The 18822-nt window shown below is 34.2% G+C and overlaps 1 protein-coding gene across 1 annotated transcript; it reads left to right on the plus strand.

The window, feature by feature from the left end:
• The first annotated feature begins 4086 nt into the window (after positions 1–4086).
• LOC115986636 (pentatricopeptide repeat-containing protein At5g04810, chloroplastic) lies at positions 4087–18002 on the plus strand. Its single transcript, XM_031109853.1, has 10 exons — positions 4087–4983; positions 6643–6770; positions 7321–7461; positions 8847–8933; positions 9519–9672; positions 12433–12492; positions 14580–15008; positions 15750–16045; positions 16275–16404; positions 17181–18002. The coding sequence occupies exons 1-10, from the start codon at positions 4138–4140 to the stop codon at positions 17727–17729; spliced, it is 2820 nt and encodes a 939-aa protein (XP_030965713.1). The 5' UTR covers positions 4087–4137; the 3' UTR covers positions 17730–18002.
• The last annotated feature ends 820 nt before the right edge of the window (positions 18003–18822 follow it).

An 18822-nucleotide genomic window follows, 5' to 3' on the forward strand; every position in this document is an offset into this window, starting at 1 on the left:
AGAAAGTAATGAATGAAAGGGATCGAAAATTTGTAAGAGAAATCACTGTAACAGCTTGAACCATATCTGTAACTATTCTCAATCAATATATATTAGAATAGACATCCTTGGATTGTGCGCATTAATGTGGAAGTGATACCTGAACAGTGGTTCTCAGCCTTACAGTTACTATCTAAAGACTTTAGGAAAGTGTTGATGGGACAAATATCAAGACTAACCATCTGGCTTGCACGTGGAGGGTGGAGATGAAAGGAGAAAAGAGTATAAAAGAAGAAGGAAGCAATGAATGAAAGGGATCGAAAATTTGTAAGAGAAAGCACTGTAACAGTTTGAACCATATTTGTAACCATTCTCAATCAATATATATTAGAATAGACCTCCTTGGATTGTGCTGAGGATAAATTTAGTTAGACAACTCCAGTTCATTTTTGTTTAATTGTCTGTTTAATTCCATTCTAACTGTTATCCCATTCATTAGAGCCTAATTCTCCAACTCACTCTCTACAAATTCATTGTATTGGGCTTATTGGGCTTGGATCCAATCATTCTTTGGGTCAAGAATCCAAAACACGTCCCTACAAAACCTTTTCTTCACTTTTCTCTCTCTAAAAAAAAAGTAAAGAAAATTTTCTTTTTTAAAAAAAGAGGAAACCCGAAACCCTAAAAAATAATAACTCACTTTTGTTCAAAATGTTTTTCTAAAGTGCTTTCAAAATGCTTCTTTTCAAAAATGTTTTCAAAGGTGCCCTTTTAAAAAAAAAAATCTGTTTTTTTTTTAATATAAAATATGTTTTCATAAAAAAAAGTTTTATACCAAAAATATGTTAAAAAAAACTGTTTTATAAAATCTGTTTTAATAAACAAAAAACTGTTTTATAAAATTTGTTTATAAAAAAAAAATGTTTTCAAAACCTTTTTTTTTAAACCGAAAATCTGTTTTTTTTTAATAATTTATTTCCGAAAACTTTTTTTTTTTTTAAACATAAAGATCTGTTTTCAAAAAATAATAATAATAATAATAAACAATTTTTTTAGACGAGAGGCGAAACTTCAAAACAAAAAATGTTTTTAATTTTTTTTTTAAATGTTCCCCAAAATGTTTCTCTAAAGAAGGTGATTTCAAAAGTTTTTTTAATATGTCAAGAATATATATATATATATATATATATATATTTTTTTTTTTAAAGGAACGTTTTAAAAAATTTTGCTTCTTTCAAAAATACATGTTTAAAAAAAAGGGGGGGGGGGGGCTGTTGCTTCCTTAAAAAAAAATACAAGTTTTCAAAAAAGGATTTTCAAAAAAGATGTTTTCATAAAACACTTTTACCACGTAAAAAGAGAGAGAGAGAGATATATATATATATATATATATATTTATATATATATCTTTTCTAAGGAAAATGTGCTTTCACAAAATAATAAAAGTTAATTAACGTTGTAGCTTTTTTTTTTTTAAATATATTTTTTTTCTAAGTCTTTCCTTAGGATAAGGGTAGTTTGTGGGTTCTGTGTTCAAGGCTCATTTCCTTGAGTCTTTGAACACCGAATAAACTTACATTTGTCTCTAACATATTTGGCACTAACAAGCTTCTTTTGTCATCTTTTCTTGCATGAACAAAAAATGAGAAAATGGTGAATGACAACAAAGTGCTATTCTTCCATCCTTATCTTTTCATTTTATTGTATTTGTTTTTGTATAGTTTTAGTATTCACATGCTAGCTATGTATATAATAAATATTCACATGTTATTGTATAATATGTTTATATGCTTTTGTCACTTGTTATTTATGTATATATCTTGCATGTTTTGGTTGTATATATTGTTGGAGCTATTATTCATATGCTAACTATATGTAAATATCTACTCACATGTATACATATATATATATATATATATATGTGTGTGTGTGTGTGTGTGTGTGTGTGTGTGTGTATTGTTTGCAAAAACCTTTTCACAAAAAAAAAAAAAAAAAAAAAATCAAAATGCCAAGTATTCCATTTCTTTAGAAAAAGTTGACGTTGAAAATAAATTAAAATGAGGTACTATCATTTGAATAGGCATTGTGGGGTGCCTAACACCTTCCCCACATGTAACCAAACTTCCGAGTCTTAGATTTTTGATTCAAAGACTTTTGGTTTACCTTAATTAATGAACCTCTAAAATTTGGTTTAGTTAATTAGGTAATTTAAAATAAATTAGACATCTAGGTGACCAATCACACCTAATACAAAACCAATGATTGGTGGCGACTTCTAAAATAAAAATAAGAAAAAGGGACACACACACAAGGACTCAATGTGCGACGGCCCCGACCGTTCATGCGGGCAAGAACCAGGCGTCCATAATTCTTTGTAATAATTATGTACATTGAATATACAAAGTTGTGTTCATTATTTGAAAAATTTTCTACGTTGAATATATAAAATTGCATTCTTTGAAGGTTTTGAGTTAACCGAATTGTGTACATTCTTTGGAATCTTTTGTACAATGATTATATAGAATTGTGTATGTACCTTAAATATAAAGAATTGTGTACATTCTTTCAAGGTTTGGATATTTTGAATGTCCAATCCTTCCACTTTTTTGTAATTGATGAAGAAAATTGCCAACACATCCATAAATTGATTATGCATAATTATGTTCATTTTTTTGAAAAATTATGGATATTGAATCAATTATGCACTTTACAAAAAATTTGTATATTGAATGTACAAAGTTGAAAAAAAGTGTGTACATTAAACTTACATTGTTGTGAACATTCTTTGAAAGAATTGTGTACGTTATTAGAAAAATTGTGTATGTTGAATATACAACATTGTGAACATTCTTTGAAAAATCATGTATATTGAACATACAGAATTATGTGTATTCTTTGAATTATATACATTGAATATACAAAATTTTGTACAATTTTTAAAAATTGTGTATGTTGAATATAAAGAATTATGTACATTCTTTGAAACTTTGGATATTAAATATGTAGACCTTACTCTCTTTTTAATTTGAGAAGAAAAATGTCCACACATTAAAAAAAAATGTAAATTAAAATATACATATGTTTAAATAAATCTTACAAATTGATGCACTAATTGACATTTTAACCTTCCAACAAAAATTTCGATAAATATGATAGAATTTCAACAATGACTTTTGTTCTACTATGATTGTTTTTTATCCTACCAAAATACCAATAGTATATATATATATATATATATTTTTTTTTTATGCAAACAGATTTTGAAGTTTGAACCCTATTCCACAACAATTGACTGGAGCATTCCAACAACTTAAGACTGAAATTGGAAATTTTTTTCCAAATAACATTAAATATAAAAAAATTTAGTTAGTTGTCACGTTGCAAAACAATGTTGAAAACTAGCATCTCGAGTGTCTAAAACTCGAGTTCTAAGATAAAAATCGAGTTTTTAAGTCTCGATTTGTAAGGGGTGGTAGCTGAGGTGGATAAAAATCCACTTGGAACTCGCGTTTTAAAGACTAGAGTTTTACCATTTTCAGACCTAGTGTTCTTCGTTTTGGGTTTCTTCATCTTCTTGGGTTTCTTAATCTGCTGGGTTTCTTCATCTTCGTCAGATCGTTTTTCCTTCTTCTTCTTCGTTCTTCGACGATAGATCTGAAGACCAGATTGTGCCTCTTCAAATCGTCTCTTCGTTCTTCCTCTTTAGATCAGATTGTGCCTCTTCAAATCGTTCTTCCTTTGTTCTTTTTCAGATCTGATGTTCTTCAAGTACAAAATCCAGTCTTTAAGACTCGAGATCTATGTGGCATCCTACTGCCAACTCACCAAGTGGGAATTGAGTCTTTAACTCTTGAGTTTTAGATTGAAATCGAGTCTATGAAACTCGAGATGCTAATTTGCAAATTTCTTTCAAACCTATCTTAACTTACGAATTACGATATACTTCCTCCTCACTATGCTAGTCTGCACATTCTCTCCTGAAATTGAAAGCAAACACCAAAATAAAAGCTTGTGAAAGGACTAGTCTTAAACAACACATGAGGTAAAAATGAGTTTGTAAATAAGGAGCCTGTATAATGACTCTTCTACCAATATAAAATCAACCGAAAATTTCAAAAAATCACTCTTCAGGCTCTACTCACTCCACTCCCAGCGATAATGGATGGGCTTTCTTCACTCTCCACCCCACACTTCCCCGCCACCATCCTCACCGCCACTCACCACTCCTCCACCACCACCACTTCTATCTCTTTCTCCCTCAAACCAAATTCTTCTCACAATCCCACCACCACCACCACCACCACCTCCTCCTCCTCCAACATCCGTCGCCCCAACAAAACTCAACCCTCCCCCACTCCCAAAATCCCCTCTAACCCTCTCAAAAACCTCGGTAACCCCACCCATATACCCACTCCTCACTCTCTCACCACCAAGCTCTCTCTCACCTCCAAACTCTCTCCTCCTCCACCTCCACCTCCACCACCACCTCCACCTCTACCCCCGCCCCCACGGCCACCCCTGAAAGCCAAATCCCAGAATTCAAATCCCGTGGAAGTTGAATTCCGCCAAGAAAACAAAATTTTCGTGGGGAACTTGCCTAACTGGATAAAGAAGCACGAGGTGGCCGAGTTTTTCCGTCAATTCGGCCCCATAAATAACGTCATTCTCATTAAGTCTCACAACGAAACCGACCGAATTGCCGGTTTTGGGTTCGTGATTTATGGAGGTAACAATGCTATGGCGGCCAAGTCGGCCATGAAGGCGGTGGAGTTCGATGGTGTGGAGTTCCATGGGAGAGTGTTGACTGTGAAATTGGATGATGGGAGGAGATTGAAGGAGAAAACGGAGGAGAGAGCGCGGTATATTGAGGGTGATGACCGGGTGGAGTATCGGTCTAACTGGCACGAAGATAGGGACAGCTCCCGGAGGAACTTCCGGAAGGTTTTGGAGACGGAGCCGGAGAATTGGCAGGCTGTTGTCCAGTCTTTCGAGAGAATTAGGAAGGTATAGCTCATCAACACGGTTCATTTGTATGCATTTTGTGTTTTAAGTATGTGATATTTGACTCATTTTGAGGTTCATGCGATGAATTGCGAGTTTGATAAGAGAAAGATAAGCTATTAGGAAAGAATGATTAATTCCTTTAGAGAATGTGTACAAACTTAGGCCGAGGAAAAAAAACGTGTGGCGAGACAAAGTTTTTGAGCTAGTTCAGCTGATAAAGTCTGTTGTTATCGTACAAGAGGCAATTAAAATTTCATTTGATTGAAGTTTACTTATCAAAAAATTTATTTTTTCTTTTTCATTGTGAGAGCCTCTAGATTAAGGCTTATCAGTATTGAGTATTTCTTGTTATATCGATGGTAATGTGGCCAATGACCTCTAGATCAAATGACATTTCCTGGCCTTTTCAATGGAGTCGAATACCTGTCCCTGACTTGAATGTATAAAAAAATATCGATGGTAATGTGATTTGTAGGTGCAGGGATTACGGATAGTGCTGATTTTTAGGGACAGGTACTTTATAGCATGGCCCTTGTAGTCTTCTTTGACTGCTGTTAGGATGAAGTTAGGATAGATATAATTGGGTTTAGGAATAAATTCTCAGATTTAGGCAAAGTCCAATTTTTTTTTTTTTAAAATGGTACCCTTGCAGTGAAGGATTTTAGACCTAATAGTCTTGTGGGCAGTGTTTATAAAATAGGCCAAGGTGCTGGCAAATGGTTGAAGGCAGTACTAGGCGGAATAGTGTCTAACACATAGAATGCATTTGTTTAGGATAGATAAATCCTCAACTCAGTGTTAATAGCCAATGAATTCTTGGATAGTCATCTGAAAATTGGAAATCCGGGGCTCTTGTGTAAGGTTGATGTGGAAGAGTAGTTTTAGGTGGGTATTTGAGTAGCTACAACAATAGTAGAGCATCGGGAAGTTTTTTTTTAATCTCCAAGGCTGTCTTTCTTCTTGTGCTGTGTGACATTAGGACAGACCTTGATTAGATATAATTTGTGGAAAAAGTGGTGTGATCATTATGGACTGGTGTTTTATGAGTAAAAGACATATGGCTTGTGAATTGCAGTCATTGATTTTCTGCGTGTTTGGGGTTGCCTGGGTTATGCCTTATTCTGTCATGGAGTTGTTGGCTAGTTGGGAGGGATCTTCTGGCAAACAAATTAATGTTTTGGGTCAAAAACATAATATATTTTAAAAAAAATTTAAAGTCAAAGAGCAATTACTTGACTTTTAATGCTACGATAATCAGTGTAATTATTTATATCTAGCATAAACAAGTTCATAGAAATCAAAATCAATAGTTTTTAGAAGTGTTTTGTTCTAGAAGAGTATATGGGCCACTAGAATTCTAGAAGTTCCTGAAATAGATAACATCTTCTTTTCTTCTGACCCAATTATTGAAATTTTTTGTAGTTATTGTTTGAGATTGTATTCCCTTGCATGCCACACACAAACATGCAGAAATAAAATGTGGAACTTATCCAAGGAATGACTAATTTAAAAAAAAAAAATTCAAATCCGTGGAATGATTGCATCCCCGCCCCCCCCCCCCCCCCCCCCTGGCGCATCAAATAAAAACTAATAGCTTTAACTCTTTCATGTCTACATCAATATGATTGTTTCCAATTTTCTTTTTCTTATTCATATCAGCCTTCTAGAAGAGAGTATGGCTTGTTGGTCACTTATTATGCAAGGCGAGGGGATATGTATCGTGCACGTGAAACTTTTGAGAGCATGCGAGCAAGAGGAATAGAGCCAAGTGCACATGTCTACACAAGGTAATAATCTGTGATTCAATATTCTGTATCCAAGCTTTGGAATTTCTTGATGCAACATTGTGAATTTGGCCAAGCTTGTGTTTCTTAATTTATCAGCTGACGGCCACCTTTCTAGATTGGAACAGGTACATATTATTTAGATAATGCATACTATGTTTGCTCAGTATGCTCAGTAAAAGACATTAGTACAGCCTAGCACTTTAACTACAGAGCATGTTAGAATTTCTAGGATTTAGGACTTGTATATATTGGGGTATTTTTTTTAATAATATATCCAAACTCCAATGTGCTCTAGCTCAAGTAGGACTTCCTCTTTCCATAATAATGGGCTGGAGGGTGAGTTTTTGGGTCCAAGATCCACCGAGTTTGTGTTTAGAAAATCTACATATGTGGCAGTGTTTGAGGTTATTTATTTATTTATTAAGCATATTACAAATAGATCTAATAAAATGGTTTTTAATAATTAAATAATCTTTTTTTTCCCACAGTTTTAGGGTAATTTATTTTTCATGTCCTTCTTTCAACATTAAAGGTTGTTTATTTCATGCAGCCTTATTCATGCTTATGCAGTTGGCAGAGACATGGAAGAAGCATTATCTTGTGTCAGGAAAATGAAGGATGAGCGCATTGAAATGAGTGTGGTGACTTATAGTATTATTGTTGGGGGATTTGCGAAACTTGGCAATGCTCAGTAAGTGGACCACATAATTTTCTTTAGCCAAAAAAAAAAAAAAAAAGTATTAGTACTTATTTTAAGAAAGTCTCTGCTTGATTGTGTGCAATTAAAATGTCTGACTTTTATTATTGCAATAGTCACTGATATTTTTTCCTTGTCATCTCTTTTGATACACCTCTATATTTGAAGAATGGTATGGTAAGTCATTAGAAATTAAGCTATTAATAATAATACTGAACTAAAGAAGCAATTCTTAGAAATTCAGGTGTTAAATTATTTGATGGTTGAGTATTTAAATCTTGTTTGAAATTGTACTGCATCTCAACTAAAATATAACATTGAAAATTTAGGAAAATTAACCCTCCCCCCCTCCCCCTAAGGAAAAGAAAAAAAAAAAAAGAGAGAGAAAAAGAAACGTGTATCAAAATGATCTATGTGGAGGCAAGCAATGATGTTATTGTTGAGTGGCAGAAACTTGTCACCTTTATTTACTCTTTAAAAAAAAAAAAAAATTATTTATAATATCAGAGGTGGTACTTGAATGGGCGTAATAAACTTGCTGGCCACTCTTCTCACCCAACCAATACCTCTGGAGTACAGAAATTACTGCATTTTTAATGGTCATATCCATTAAAACTTGATAATGCATTTGAAATTTTGGATTTTATTAGTCCTTGTAAAAAAAGGAGTTTTTGGTCTGTCTAGAAATATATGTTATAATTTGATAATGACTATTAGTCTTTTGGTGAACTTAAATCACATTGTTTCATCTCCACTATTTTCTCTTTCTCATTTAGGATTTTAGGGTTGTCTAGTTCTGTTGGAGCATTCATCTGCAGTTTTTTGATTTTCTTTTGCTGTTTGTGTGTGTGTGTGAATTCTGCAGCCTAATATGAGTTCCTTGTTTTTTATTTTTTATTTTTCACGTTTTTGTTTGCTGTTCCACTTTTGATTCAAGTAACAGTCATTTTTAGTTTTATAGTCTTTCTGTACAACTGTGAGCGGTGGCTCTTTTTTGTTATTAAAGGCTATAGAGCACTCAATGCATTAAGATCTCTAGTTGCTCAAACATATGCTGCATAAAGCAAGGATTGATGTGAAGCAAAGCAATTATAGACTATAGTTGAAAATTTCTTAGGCACATTTACAATTAATGAAGTGCAATGCGTGTGCTTCTTGCACAGCTCACACTTTACTGGTTGTGCTGACCTTGGTTGAAGCAAAGCTTTTCTTGGGCCTCACTGGACCTTTTTTCCTTACCTGCAACTTGGTGTAACCGTAATGCTTTGGTTTTAATCCATTTTATTTTGAGGACATGAATTGTTTGTATTAACAACTTACGTGTGAGGAGGCAATTTTGTATCTCTATAATCTAACATTCTCTGATGTTGTTTTGGAAGAGCTGCAGATAACTGGTTCAAGGAGGCCAAAGAGAGACATACAACTCTGAATGCAATCATTTATGGGAATATTATATATGCTCACTGGTAAGTGTTCTAAATTCAGGTTTGTTGTAACTTATCTGAGTCATTTTCTTTATTTGAATTCTGTGCTTGACAAACCATGTTCTATAATTTGAAAGATGAGAAAGTTATTAAATGTATAATCTGTTTTACATGAGTTCTTTTACTTGGTTTTACTCTCTCTCTCTCTTTGGGTAAGGGCTTTATTATTATCATTTTTTATTGGCAAGTTAGGTAGGTCTGGAACCCACGACCTTACTCTCTGTCTTGCTCTTACAAGGCAAGGAGGAGCAATTTGAGTTAAAGCTCATTGGGATATGGGCTTTATTATTTATTTGCACAACTTATTATTTATTTGCACAACATTCTTTATATTAATTGATTGGTAAGTTACCAACACTCCTATGTCCTGAACCCGCAACATCACTCTCCACCTTGTTCTTATAGGGGGAGAATATTTTATTTGAGCTAGAGGTCATTGGAAATTTGCACATCGTTCACTTTTCTAGGTTTTCTTCAAAATGATGTTTGCAAATTAGATTTGTGCCTTGGGCAATTCTTTCTTTCCAATTTCATGATGTTACTTTTCTTTTGTTGTAAACTTTTCAGTCAAACATGCAATATGGATCGAGCTGAGGCATTGGTGAGGGAGATGGAAGAATCAGGCATAGATGCCCCTATTGATATATATCATACTATGATGGATGGTTACACAATGGTTGGCAATGAAAATAAATGTCTGGTTGTGTTTGAGCGACTAAAGGTAAAAGTATATGTGATCAAATTTTCTTGTTTTGGGTGATACACACACATTGTGCATGTACATATATGTTGCATGTGACTTGTTTGCATGTGTGTTCCTTTGTCATGAGTTTGTCAAGAGTTAGAAGAAGTGATGTTGCTTTTGGCTTGAGAATATCCTATGCACTGGATTTATTTATGGTTATTTCCCCTTCATAACAGCATCAATGTTCAACTTAATGTTGAAGTGATGCTGCATGCATGTAGACGTGTTGGATTCAGCTTGACATACATATGGCTCTAGATTTTTTGTTTGTTTTCTATTTCGTCGTAAATAAATTATTTACAGGTATCAAGGTTTTACAGCACAAGGTTAACCTATAAATTAAATATGAGGACTTAGACAGCTTCAAAGATTCATGAAAGGCTAGTGACTTATGATAGTGTTTGAAATCGAACTGACATAGGACAGCAATTGTAATATAGACAATGCTGCATGCAAGGCATGACATGGAGGGATGGGGCTCTGGAGAAATTTCCCCCCTTTAGTTATGAAGGATGGAAGAGCGAATGTGGAGTTAATATTCTAACTGGGACTGAAAATGATGTTTTGATTGCTGGAAATTGAAAGTATTTGTTGCGGGGGAATCTGGAGAACAATTATTTTAGGGGGGATTTTCAGTGTTGTAATTAAAATATGTGCAATTAAGAAGAAATATATCCCTGCAAAGGTGGGTGGCTCTTATAGAGAAAAACATGACTGTGAGTCACTTAAGATGGTCCAGCCATGTTCAGTGAAGACTGGTGGTTGTGCATGCAAGAAAGAGAAATGATTCAAGTTTGAAGAAGTGAAAGGGTAAGAGGGAGCCTAAAATAGCATGTTTAAAGGTGGTGAAAAAGGATTTGATGACTTATCAAAAAAAAGAAAATGGATATGATGAATAGATAGCTAATGGAGAGTTCCAACTTCAATAGGGTATAGTGGAGAGCAAAGATTTATATAGCTGACCCTAGTTCATTGATAAAGGATCATAAAGCTCATCCGTGTTAGTAATTCTCAAGCATTATTTTGGTTTTTGTTTATGTTTTCCCTTTCCCTAATAGATGGATACCTTTCACACACCCATATGGGATTGAATCTATGACCTGAAACTTAATCATGGTTGAGGCTTAGTGATATGGAAAGTATTGAGTTGTAGAAGGAAGATTTTTTCTGCTGAAAATCCAAAGAAATTAAGGGCTGTTTCAAGATTAAGTAAAGAAGAAAAATGAAGAAGATGACGACGTGTGAGGCATCACACCTTGATTTTTTTAGCTAGTGCATCATATGTAGTGTTGGGCATGCATCATACATTCTTTAAATGGAGTTTCATAACTACTGAAAATTTTTGAATGATCTCTGTAGATTTGCAAGAGTTAAGCTGATTTATATAGGGTATGTGTGATCCCAATGGCCACCAGGCCCACCACTGAAATGTTGAGGAAAAAAAAAAACTTTTTAAAAATTCCCTTAAATTTTAAAACTTAGCGATGTTGATGTAAAACAACCCAGCAGATAACTAAAACTAAGAAACTCAAAACATAAGAACCAGAGTAGACTACAAATTATGTGCATTTCTACAAGGCAGAGGTCAAGTTCTTTCCTAAACAGTGCATGGAATGTACCATTATACTTGATGTGGTAGGTGTAGAGGAGAGAAATACCAGGAATTTTGAAGGGTAGGAGTTTTCTTTAGAGATGATAAAATCACACTTTGTTGGAACCCTTTTCTTTTGGTTGTCGGTGGATGGTAGTATACTGTCTAGCTCTGATGCACTGATTCGTGAAATTTGGCTTTGTACCCATATCGGATACGTACTGGATACGGATACGGGTGGGATATGGGTACAAACGTACCCAGAGTGTATCAAAGCAAAAAAAATGTTTCTTTATTCTGGGTACGGCCCAGATACGGTCAAGATACGGCCGGCTACATCCCGGATATGGGGAGGAAAGAAAAGGGAAAAAAAAAATTGAGGAAAAAAAAGAGATTTTGGGCCGAAATAAGTACTGCCGGAGGTCGCCACAGGTTGCTCCAGGTCCAGTTACCCATCCCCTTGTCTTCTCTCCACCCCGCGTCTTCGTCTTTCTTCATCAACTCATATAAAAAACAAAAGAGTAGCGTACAATTTATCCCACTTTATGAGCTTCTAAGATTGTCTGTTGCTTGAAAACTTCACGACATCTGCCTTTCGAGCCAGGGAAATACTGTAACAATATGATTAGTACAAGGGAGAGGAGAATAGGTAGGTGGTTACACTCCCCCTGTTTGGATGTTTTCATTAGGCTAGTGGTAAAGGATGAGAGAGGATTTGGAGTACCTTCCCTTAAAACCCCCTCTTTTAATTCCCTTGAATTGGGGGAATTTAGAGGGACTATGTTTAATGAATTCTCTGTGCTTCATTTTTTAGGCTTAACAAGTTGATAAAATTTCAATAATATCAAACCAAACTCATTTGTCCCACTTTGTTGTCAATTCAAATAACATCTTACCATCTCCTCTCCTTTTCACCCTACAACAAAATAAGGGGAGGGATACCCACTCCTCTCCCCTCTCTTTTTTATTATTATTTTAAAATCCACAAAAAAGAATGGATAACTATTCCTTCCCTTTCCTCCAAATTTCCAAACATGGCATTAATGTTTTACTGTCTGCTATAAAGAATCTGCTCTGTGTAGGTCATTAGTCGTAACTTATCTTATGTTGTCTTATCTTGTACACTGACACTCTAATTGTTGCAGGAATGTGGCTTTACACCATCAGTTATCAGTTATGGTTGTCTCATCAATCTTTACACTAAGGTACAACTTTATTACTTTACATTAGTCTGTTATTAAGCTTCAAGTTTTTGTGTTTCTTTTAAAGGCCTCTCCTGTTTGTGTGGTGAGAAACAATATGTTTATGGTGTGACCATATAGTTTAAAACAAGGAGAAGGTATATGAAGGGGAAAATTAACATAGGATAGCACTGTAAATGATGTCATTGTGCGAAGTTGTTTTTTTTTTTTTTTTTTTTTTAATAAATAAATGAACTTTTTTATTTAAAATTTATTGTGTTTGCACAGGGCTAGACATTTCCTTGCAAGATTGGAGAATTTGCTTGACCTCTTGAGGTCATGTGCTAGGACAACCAAATTTCTGAATTTATGGTTGAACTTTTGTGACCAAAATTATCCTTGCCTTAATCAATGTATCTCGTCATATTTGAATCCAGCTGACTAGTTTTCAACCTTATACAATGTTAGCATACTTAAAAACCTCAGTATCAATTGCAGTTCATTTAACTATTAAAAAAAAATATCAATTGTAGTAAATAATGATATCCTTGGGAAGGAAATTGGAGTTTGATTGGCGAGCTGTGCCTTTCTGCTTAATGTGGAGCTCCTACAATGGGTGTAATACTAGAGTGTTGGAGCATGTTAGGGTTTCACATGAGCTCAAGACTGTTTTTCTTAGATTGTTATTACTCGTTTACTGGTTCATTCTAAATGTTTTGGGTTTTGGATCTTCCTCCAACTGTTTCATAGATCTTTTCTTTATCTGTCAAAAAAAAAAAGGGGGGGGGGGGGGGGAAGATAAAGTAAATAAAATTCACCACCACCACAATGAATAAATAAATACTCCCTCCATCCTATATTGTTGGTACCATATAGAAAATCCAACTTCTTAATGGAAAATCATTTAATTTAATACATTGTCTTTCAGATAAAAATATATATGTTTCTAACACAATCCTCAATTTAAAACTCTAGTGGAAGAGGGTTACTTTTTTAAAATAAAGTTAAGGGTAAGTTATGAAAATCATATTGTGCTCATTGACTTTTCAAAGAGGACCATATTTTAAGACATCCCAAATGAAATTGAAGATCAACAAAATGGGATGGAGGGCATAAAAAATTAAAAAAAAAAAAAAAATCAAAGGCATAATAGATATTTGAAATATCTTGTCATGCTGGGATTGAATCCTTCTCTCAGTATGCTTGAATTTATTATAGAGATAACCCATTCAAAATGCTATTCTTGATGTTACTTTGGTTAAATATACTGTTTTGTCTTTATCTTCTGTGTTATGCTGTCCATTTTGGGTGTCATTATACTTGAAGTATATCTAGAAAGCTTTGACCCATCTAAAAGGTGCACACAATTTCGGCAGAATCCCTTTAGTACTTTGGTGGTTTTTCCATGCTGTCTGTGCTCATCAATTGAATTTAAAGTGGAGTTCTTTTCTTGATTTACCAGACTGTCCCCTCCTATAAACATCGTAGGCCTCATAAGCTGTTATATGTACACCTAGAAAGGTGGGCAAAAAGTGACACTGAGGGAAAGATCAGGAATTTTTTACGATGAAGCAAACCAAGCCATATATATATATATATATATATATATATATATATATATATCTTACACGATTGCTTTGTAATACATGTCATTAGCAGAATTCAATTTAAGTTGAGCTGAGCTGTATGGCAATTACAATTGTGGTTTTAGGTAGTTGAGACCAATGATATGTCTTATATGTGCTTGCTGCACGCCCACTGATATACACATGTATAACATACAGTGTTGGGGATATTATGTGGTGCAATGGTATGGTCTTGGCTTTGGCTGTGAAGCACAAGTGTGCAGCTCTGAGTTTGGAGAGCAGCCAATAAAAATGCATCTAGGCTAGACTGTATCCAAGTCACCCCCTCCAAGACCTCACTTAGGTGATGTTTTATTGTTTAGGTTCAATAATTATGAAGTAGCCAACAATTCTTCTCGCAAATTTCAAGATATTTTAATATTTTATGCATTTATGGTCATTAAACATCTATATTCTCATTTTTGGTATACTTTACAATTGACTATTGAAACATTATTTTGAACATGGTGTGTTTCACTCTTCCAGATTGGGAAGGTTTCTAAAGCCTTGGAAGTTAGCAAAATGATGGAATCATCTGGCATTAGACATAACATGAAGACCTACTCCATGTTGATTAATGGATTTTTAAAGTTAAAAGATTGGGCGAATGCATTTGCAATTTTTGAAGATTTGGTTGAGGATGGACTGAAGCCTGATGTAGTGCTCTACAATAATGTCATCAGTGCATTCTGTGGTATGGGTAACATGGATCGTGCCCTTCATACTGTCAAGGAAATGCAGAAGGAGAGGCATAGGCCTACTACGCGTACATTTATGCCCATCATACATGGTTTTGCAAGAGCAGGAGAAATGAGAAAAGCCCTAGAGGTTTTTGATATGATGAGGATGAGTGGATGCATTCCCACTGTGCATACCTACAATGCTTTGATTCTTGGCCTTGTTGAGAAGCGTAAGGTAAATTATACTTTTATAATAAAAAAGATAAGAAAATGGTCAATAACCAGTTGTGCCATATCTTTGATTTATGTGTTTGGGTTCGTTAAAGTTAAAGGCGCTTATCATGCATGCCTCTATGATAAAATTTATGTGTCTAGGCACCTAAATGCACACTCCTAATCATGTATCTTTTGCCAATGTGGCAGGAGTTCAATGAACTGTTAAATATAAGTTAATTCTAAACCCTACCAGCAAAATTTTGAAGTGATTCACTAACCAAAATAATAATGTTTGGTGATACACTGTTTCTTTCTTTGTTTCTCCTAGGACAATTTTAGTTTTTTATATGTTTTTCTTTGGATAATTCCATTTTACCTGCTGCTTTATATCCATAGAAAATGCAGAATAAGCTCTCTCTCTCTCTCTCCCCCACTGGTTTCCTTGGGTGGGCTTAATTTTGTGTTTGACTATTTTTGTTTGTTGCTAATGCTTTATATCCATTTATATTGTCATTCATTTCCACTCTTGTAGATTGTTTGCCTCTGTATCATTTACGAATTACTTGCTGTAAAACATTTTGTTTTATGGCTCCATTATGGACTCTGTTCCGTATATCCACCCCCCCAAAAAAAAAAATTAGAAGCTTGCCAGGATTTTTTTATCTGAAATTTTATTTTCGTTCTTGCTTAAAATGTTATTTTCAGTTTGCTTGCCTCCTTTTCTCTTTAAAGGCAATGGTTTATCTTGCATGTCTTGCAGATGGATAAGGCTGTTAAAATATTAGATGAGATGACACTGGCAGGCATAAGTCCAAATGAGCATACATACACAACCATTATGCATGGTTATGCATCATTGGGGGATACTGGAAAAGCATTTGAGTATTTTACTAAATTGAGGAATGAAGGTTTGGAGATTGATGTGTATACATATGAGGCCTTGCTGAAGGCTTGTTGCAAGTCAGGCAGAATGCAGAGTGCTTTGGCAGTGACAAAAGAAATGAGTTCTCAAAAGATTCCAAGGAACACCTTTGTTTATAACATATTAATTGATGGGTAAGGGTTCTATATAATCTTGGGAGTGCAAGGATATACACAAAAGTTATCACTTTAATCTCTCATTTAACTTCCTTTTCCTAATTTATTGTTCAGGGTATATGTACAGATAGATTGAACTCGTTTCAACTTAGTTTACCATATTATTTTTTACTCTTCCTCTTTTTAATTTGTCATGTTGTGTGTCTGCTTTCTTGCCTATATGCTAATTTTGTTGTTTCCCCTGTAGATGGGCTCGAAGAGGTGATGTTTGGGAGGCTGCAGACCTTATGCAACAAATGAAACAGGAAGGGGTTCAACCTGATATCCATACTTACACGTCCTTCATAAATGCTTGTTGCAAGGCTGGAGACATGCTGGTATGTATATCTATCATTAACTTACCAATCACAAAAGAAGAGTATTTTCTTGGGGTAGTTGGAAACCTATAAGATAGAGAAATTCTTCCATTTTAATTTCTATAGCATATGAAATCAGTTTACTGTCATTCTGCAGTTCATTTTTTGTTAATAAAATGTTATTTAAGGATTTTATTTGGTGTTTGGAGATTAAAAATTTTGTTTCACAAAGCATTTTGAATAGCATAATTTGTTTTTTGATCATTGCTTTAGCAATGAGTTCTTTTCATTGATTGTAGTCTTTAAAATTTCCCTTCAAAACCGAACTTTTATTTGTCTTGTATCATTGTTTTCTTCTGTTATGTCATGTCAAATGAATGATGATTTTATTCTATCAGATTTTGTTCTGTCAGATGGATTATGTGTTTGTTATGCGTTAGTTAGAAAACAAAATGCGTTAGTTAATAAGCTCTTGCTCATGGCATCTCCTCCCCCCATAAGAGTAAGGTAGAGGATGAGGCTGTGGGTTCAAAACCTATTGAGTGTGTGTGTGTATGTATTTATGAAAACGTGTTAGAAATTAAATGAAATGATTTCAGTTGTACATGTTGAGAATTCCTCACCAAAAGATCTTGTTTGTATAACTCTAATAAATTGTTGGTCTGCTTCTTCTGTTGCTGATGCCATTTCAGTGTGGTTTTAGACAGTACAGGAACTAAAAAAATCAAATGATTCCATTTCCATTTAAATGGCTTTGTTATGTTCATCTTTTAATTAGCGTATGTCCTAATTTTTAGAGAGCAATGAAAACAATTAAAGACATGGAAGCGTTGGGTGTGAAGCCAAATGTCAAAACCTATACCACATTAATACATGGTTGGGCACGTGCATCTCTTCCAGAAAAGGCCTTGAAATGCTTTGAACAGATGAAGTTGGCTGGATTGAAGCCGGATAAAGCTGTGTATCATTGCCTGATGACATCTCTGCTGTCGAGGGCTACTGTTGCTGAAGCTTACATTTATTCTGGAGTTTTGTCTATTTGTAGAGAGATGATAGAATCTGGGTTGACTATTGATATGGGGACTGCAGTTCACTGGTCGAAGTGCTTACGCAAGATTGAAAGGACAGGTGGGGAGCTTACAGAAGCCTTGCAGAAGACTTTCCCTCCTGATTGGAACTCACGGCATAATTCAGATGTTTATTCCAATGTAGACACTAACGATGAATCTGACATTAGTGGAGACGAAGATGACACCTATGTTGCTGATAGAACTGGTGGTGATGATAATTATGATGATAGTGACGAAGATGACGAGGATGATTTGAACCTCAGATCATATTTTTAAACCATATGTCTGCAGCTATGGACAGTGCATCTCGTGCCTTGCTCACCCCATTGGTGATACAATTGATTAGTGGTCCCCGTTGCCTCCTTCCATCTGATGCTGTAAGATCCAATATAAGTTGATCTACTGAGACAGCATTTTGTCAGAACTAGGAGGCCTTAACCCTTATTTTCATATTTATTTGTATATAACAATTGATTTTTGGTATGTAATGTATTCCAATATGTCTATAACTGATTCCAATACAAACATCTGATGATTTTATTTTTTTTCCCATTTTCTTTAAAAGTGAGTAAAAATAATACCCTAGGAATGTATAATTATCAAGCAATACAAATTTCCTAAAAAACTTTCTATGACCATTACAAAGGTTCATTTGAACGTTCTATATAACAATACTATATAGTATTATGATATTATCTCAGAAAATTTGCTTCAAACTTATAATTTGGCTCTCAGAAGAAATGTGGATTTTTATTTTGTTTTAATATTATTATTATTATTATTGTTATTTATTTTATTATTATTATTATTATTATTTTTTATCATCAAGCTGACACACAATCTGAATCATTTTTTGAGATGTTTTCGACATTATATTTCCTTTAACATTTTTTTAACCTTTTCTTGTATTTTGTATTATAAGTTTGAAAGAAAAGGGTGTGCCTGTTTGTAGAAGTACATAATGAGCATATTGACAAACGCAAAGGTTTAAATAGAAATTTGTGATTGTTCATTTTTGCATAATATAATATTTCGCGTCATGTAATTGTTTCGTGAGGGACTGACTTATTATCATTAGCAATCTATATTTCTCCAACCAGTTCCACATTTCCACTTGAATAATCAGAGGTACAGAGGAACATTGATTCCCTGAATGAAGTCAAGGTTAATTAGACTCCTCAATTTTATCTGGTAAAATGAATGAACCTTGGCTGTGACCTTACCTAAATAGGAATCTTTTGGTATATGTCTCAATAAAAATTTTAGTTCAAAGTTGCAATATAGGCAACTACAGACTCAAACTAGACAAAGCATTTAAATACAGCTAGAAAACTTGATGTTGAGATTAATATTTGTTAATATATATTCT

This window comes from Quercus lobata, chromosome 4 (genome assembly GCF_001633185.2).
Source record: "Quercus lobata isolate SW786 chromosome 4, ValleyOak3.0 Primary Assembly, whole genome shotgun sequence".
In the NCBI taxonomy this organism is placed as follows: domain Eukaryota; kingdom Viridiplantae; phylum Streptophyta; class Magnoliopsida; order Fagales; family Fagaceae; genus Quercus; species Quercus lobata.

Coding starts and splice junctions, on each gene's coding strand:
- LOC115986636 (XM_031109853.1), top strand. CDS start 4,138: ATGGATGGGCTTTCTTCACTCTCCACCCCACACTTCCCCGCCACCATC. Junction 4,984..6,642: donor CTTTCGAGAGAATTAGGAAG/GTATAGCTCATC, acceptor TATTCATATCAG/CCTTCTAGAAGAGAGTATGG. Junction 15,009..15,749: donor GCCTTGTTGAGAAGCGTAAG/GTAAATTATACT, acceptor CATGTCTTGCAG/ATGGATAAGGCTGTTAAAAT.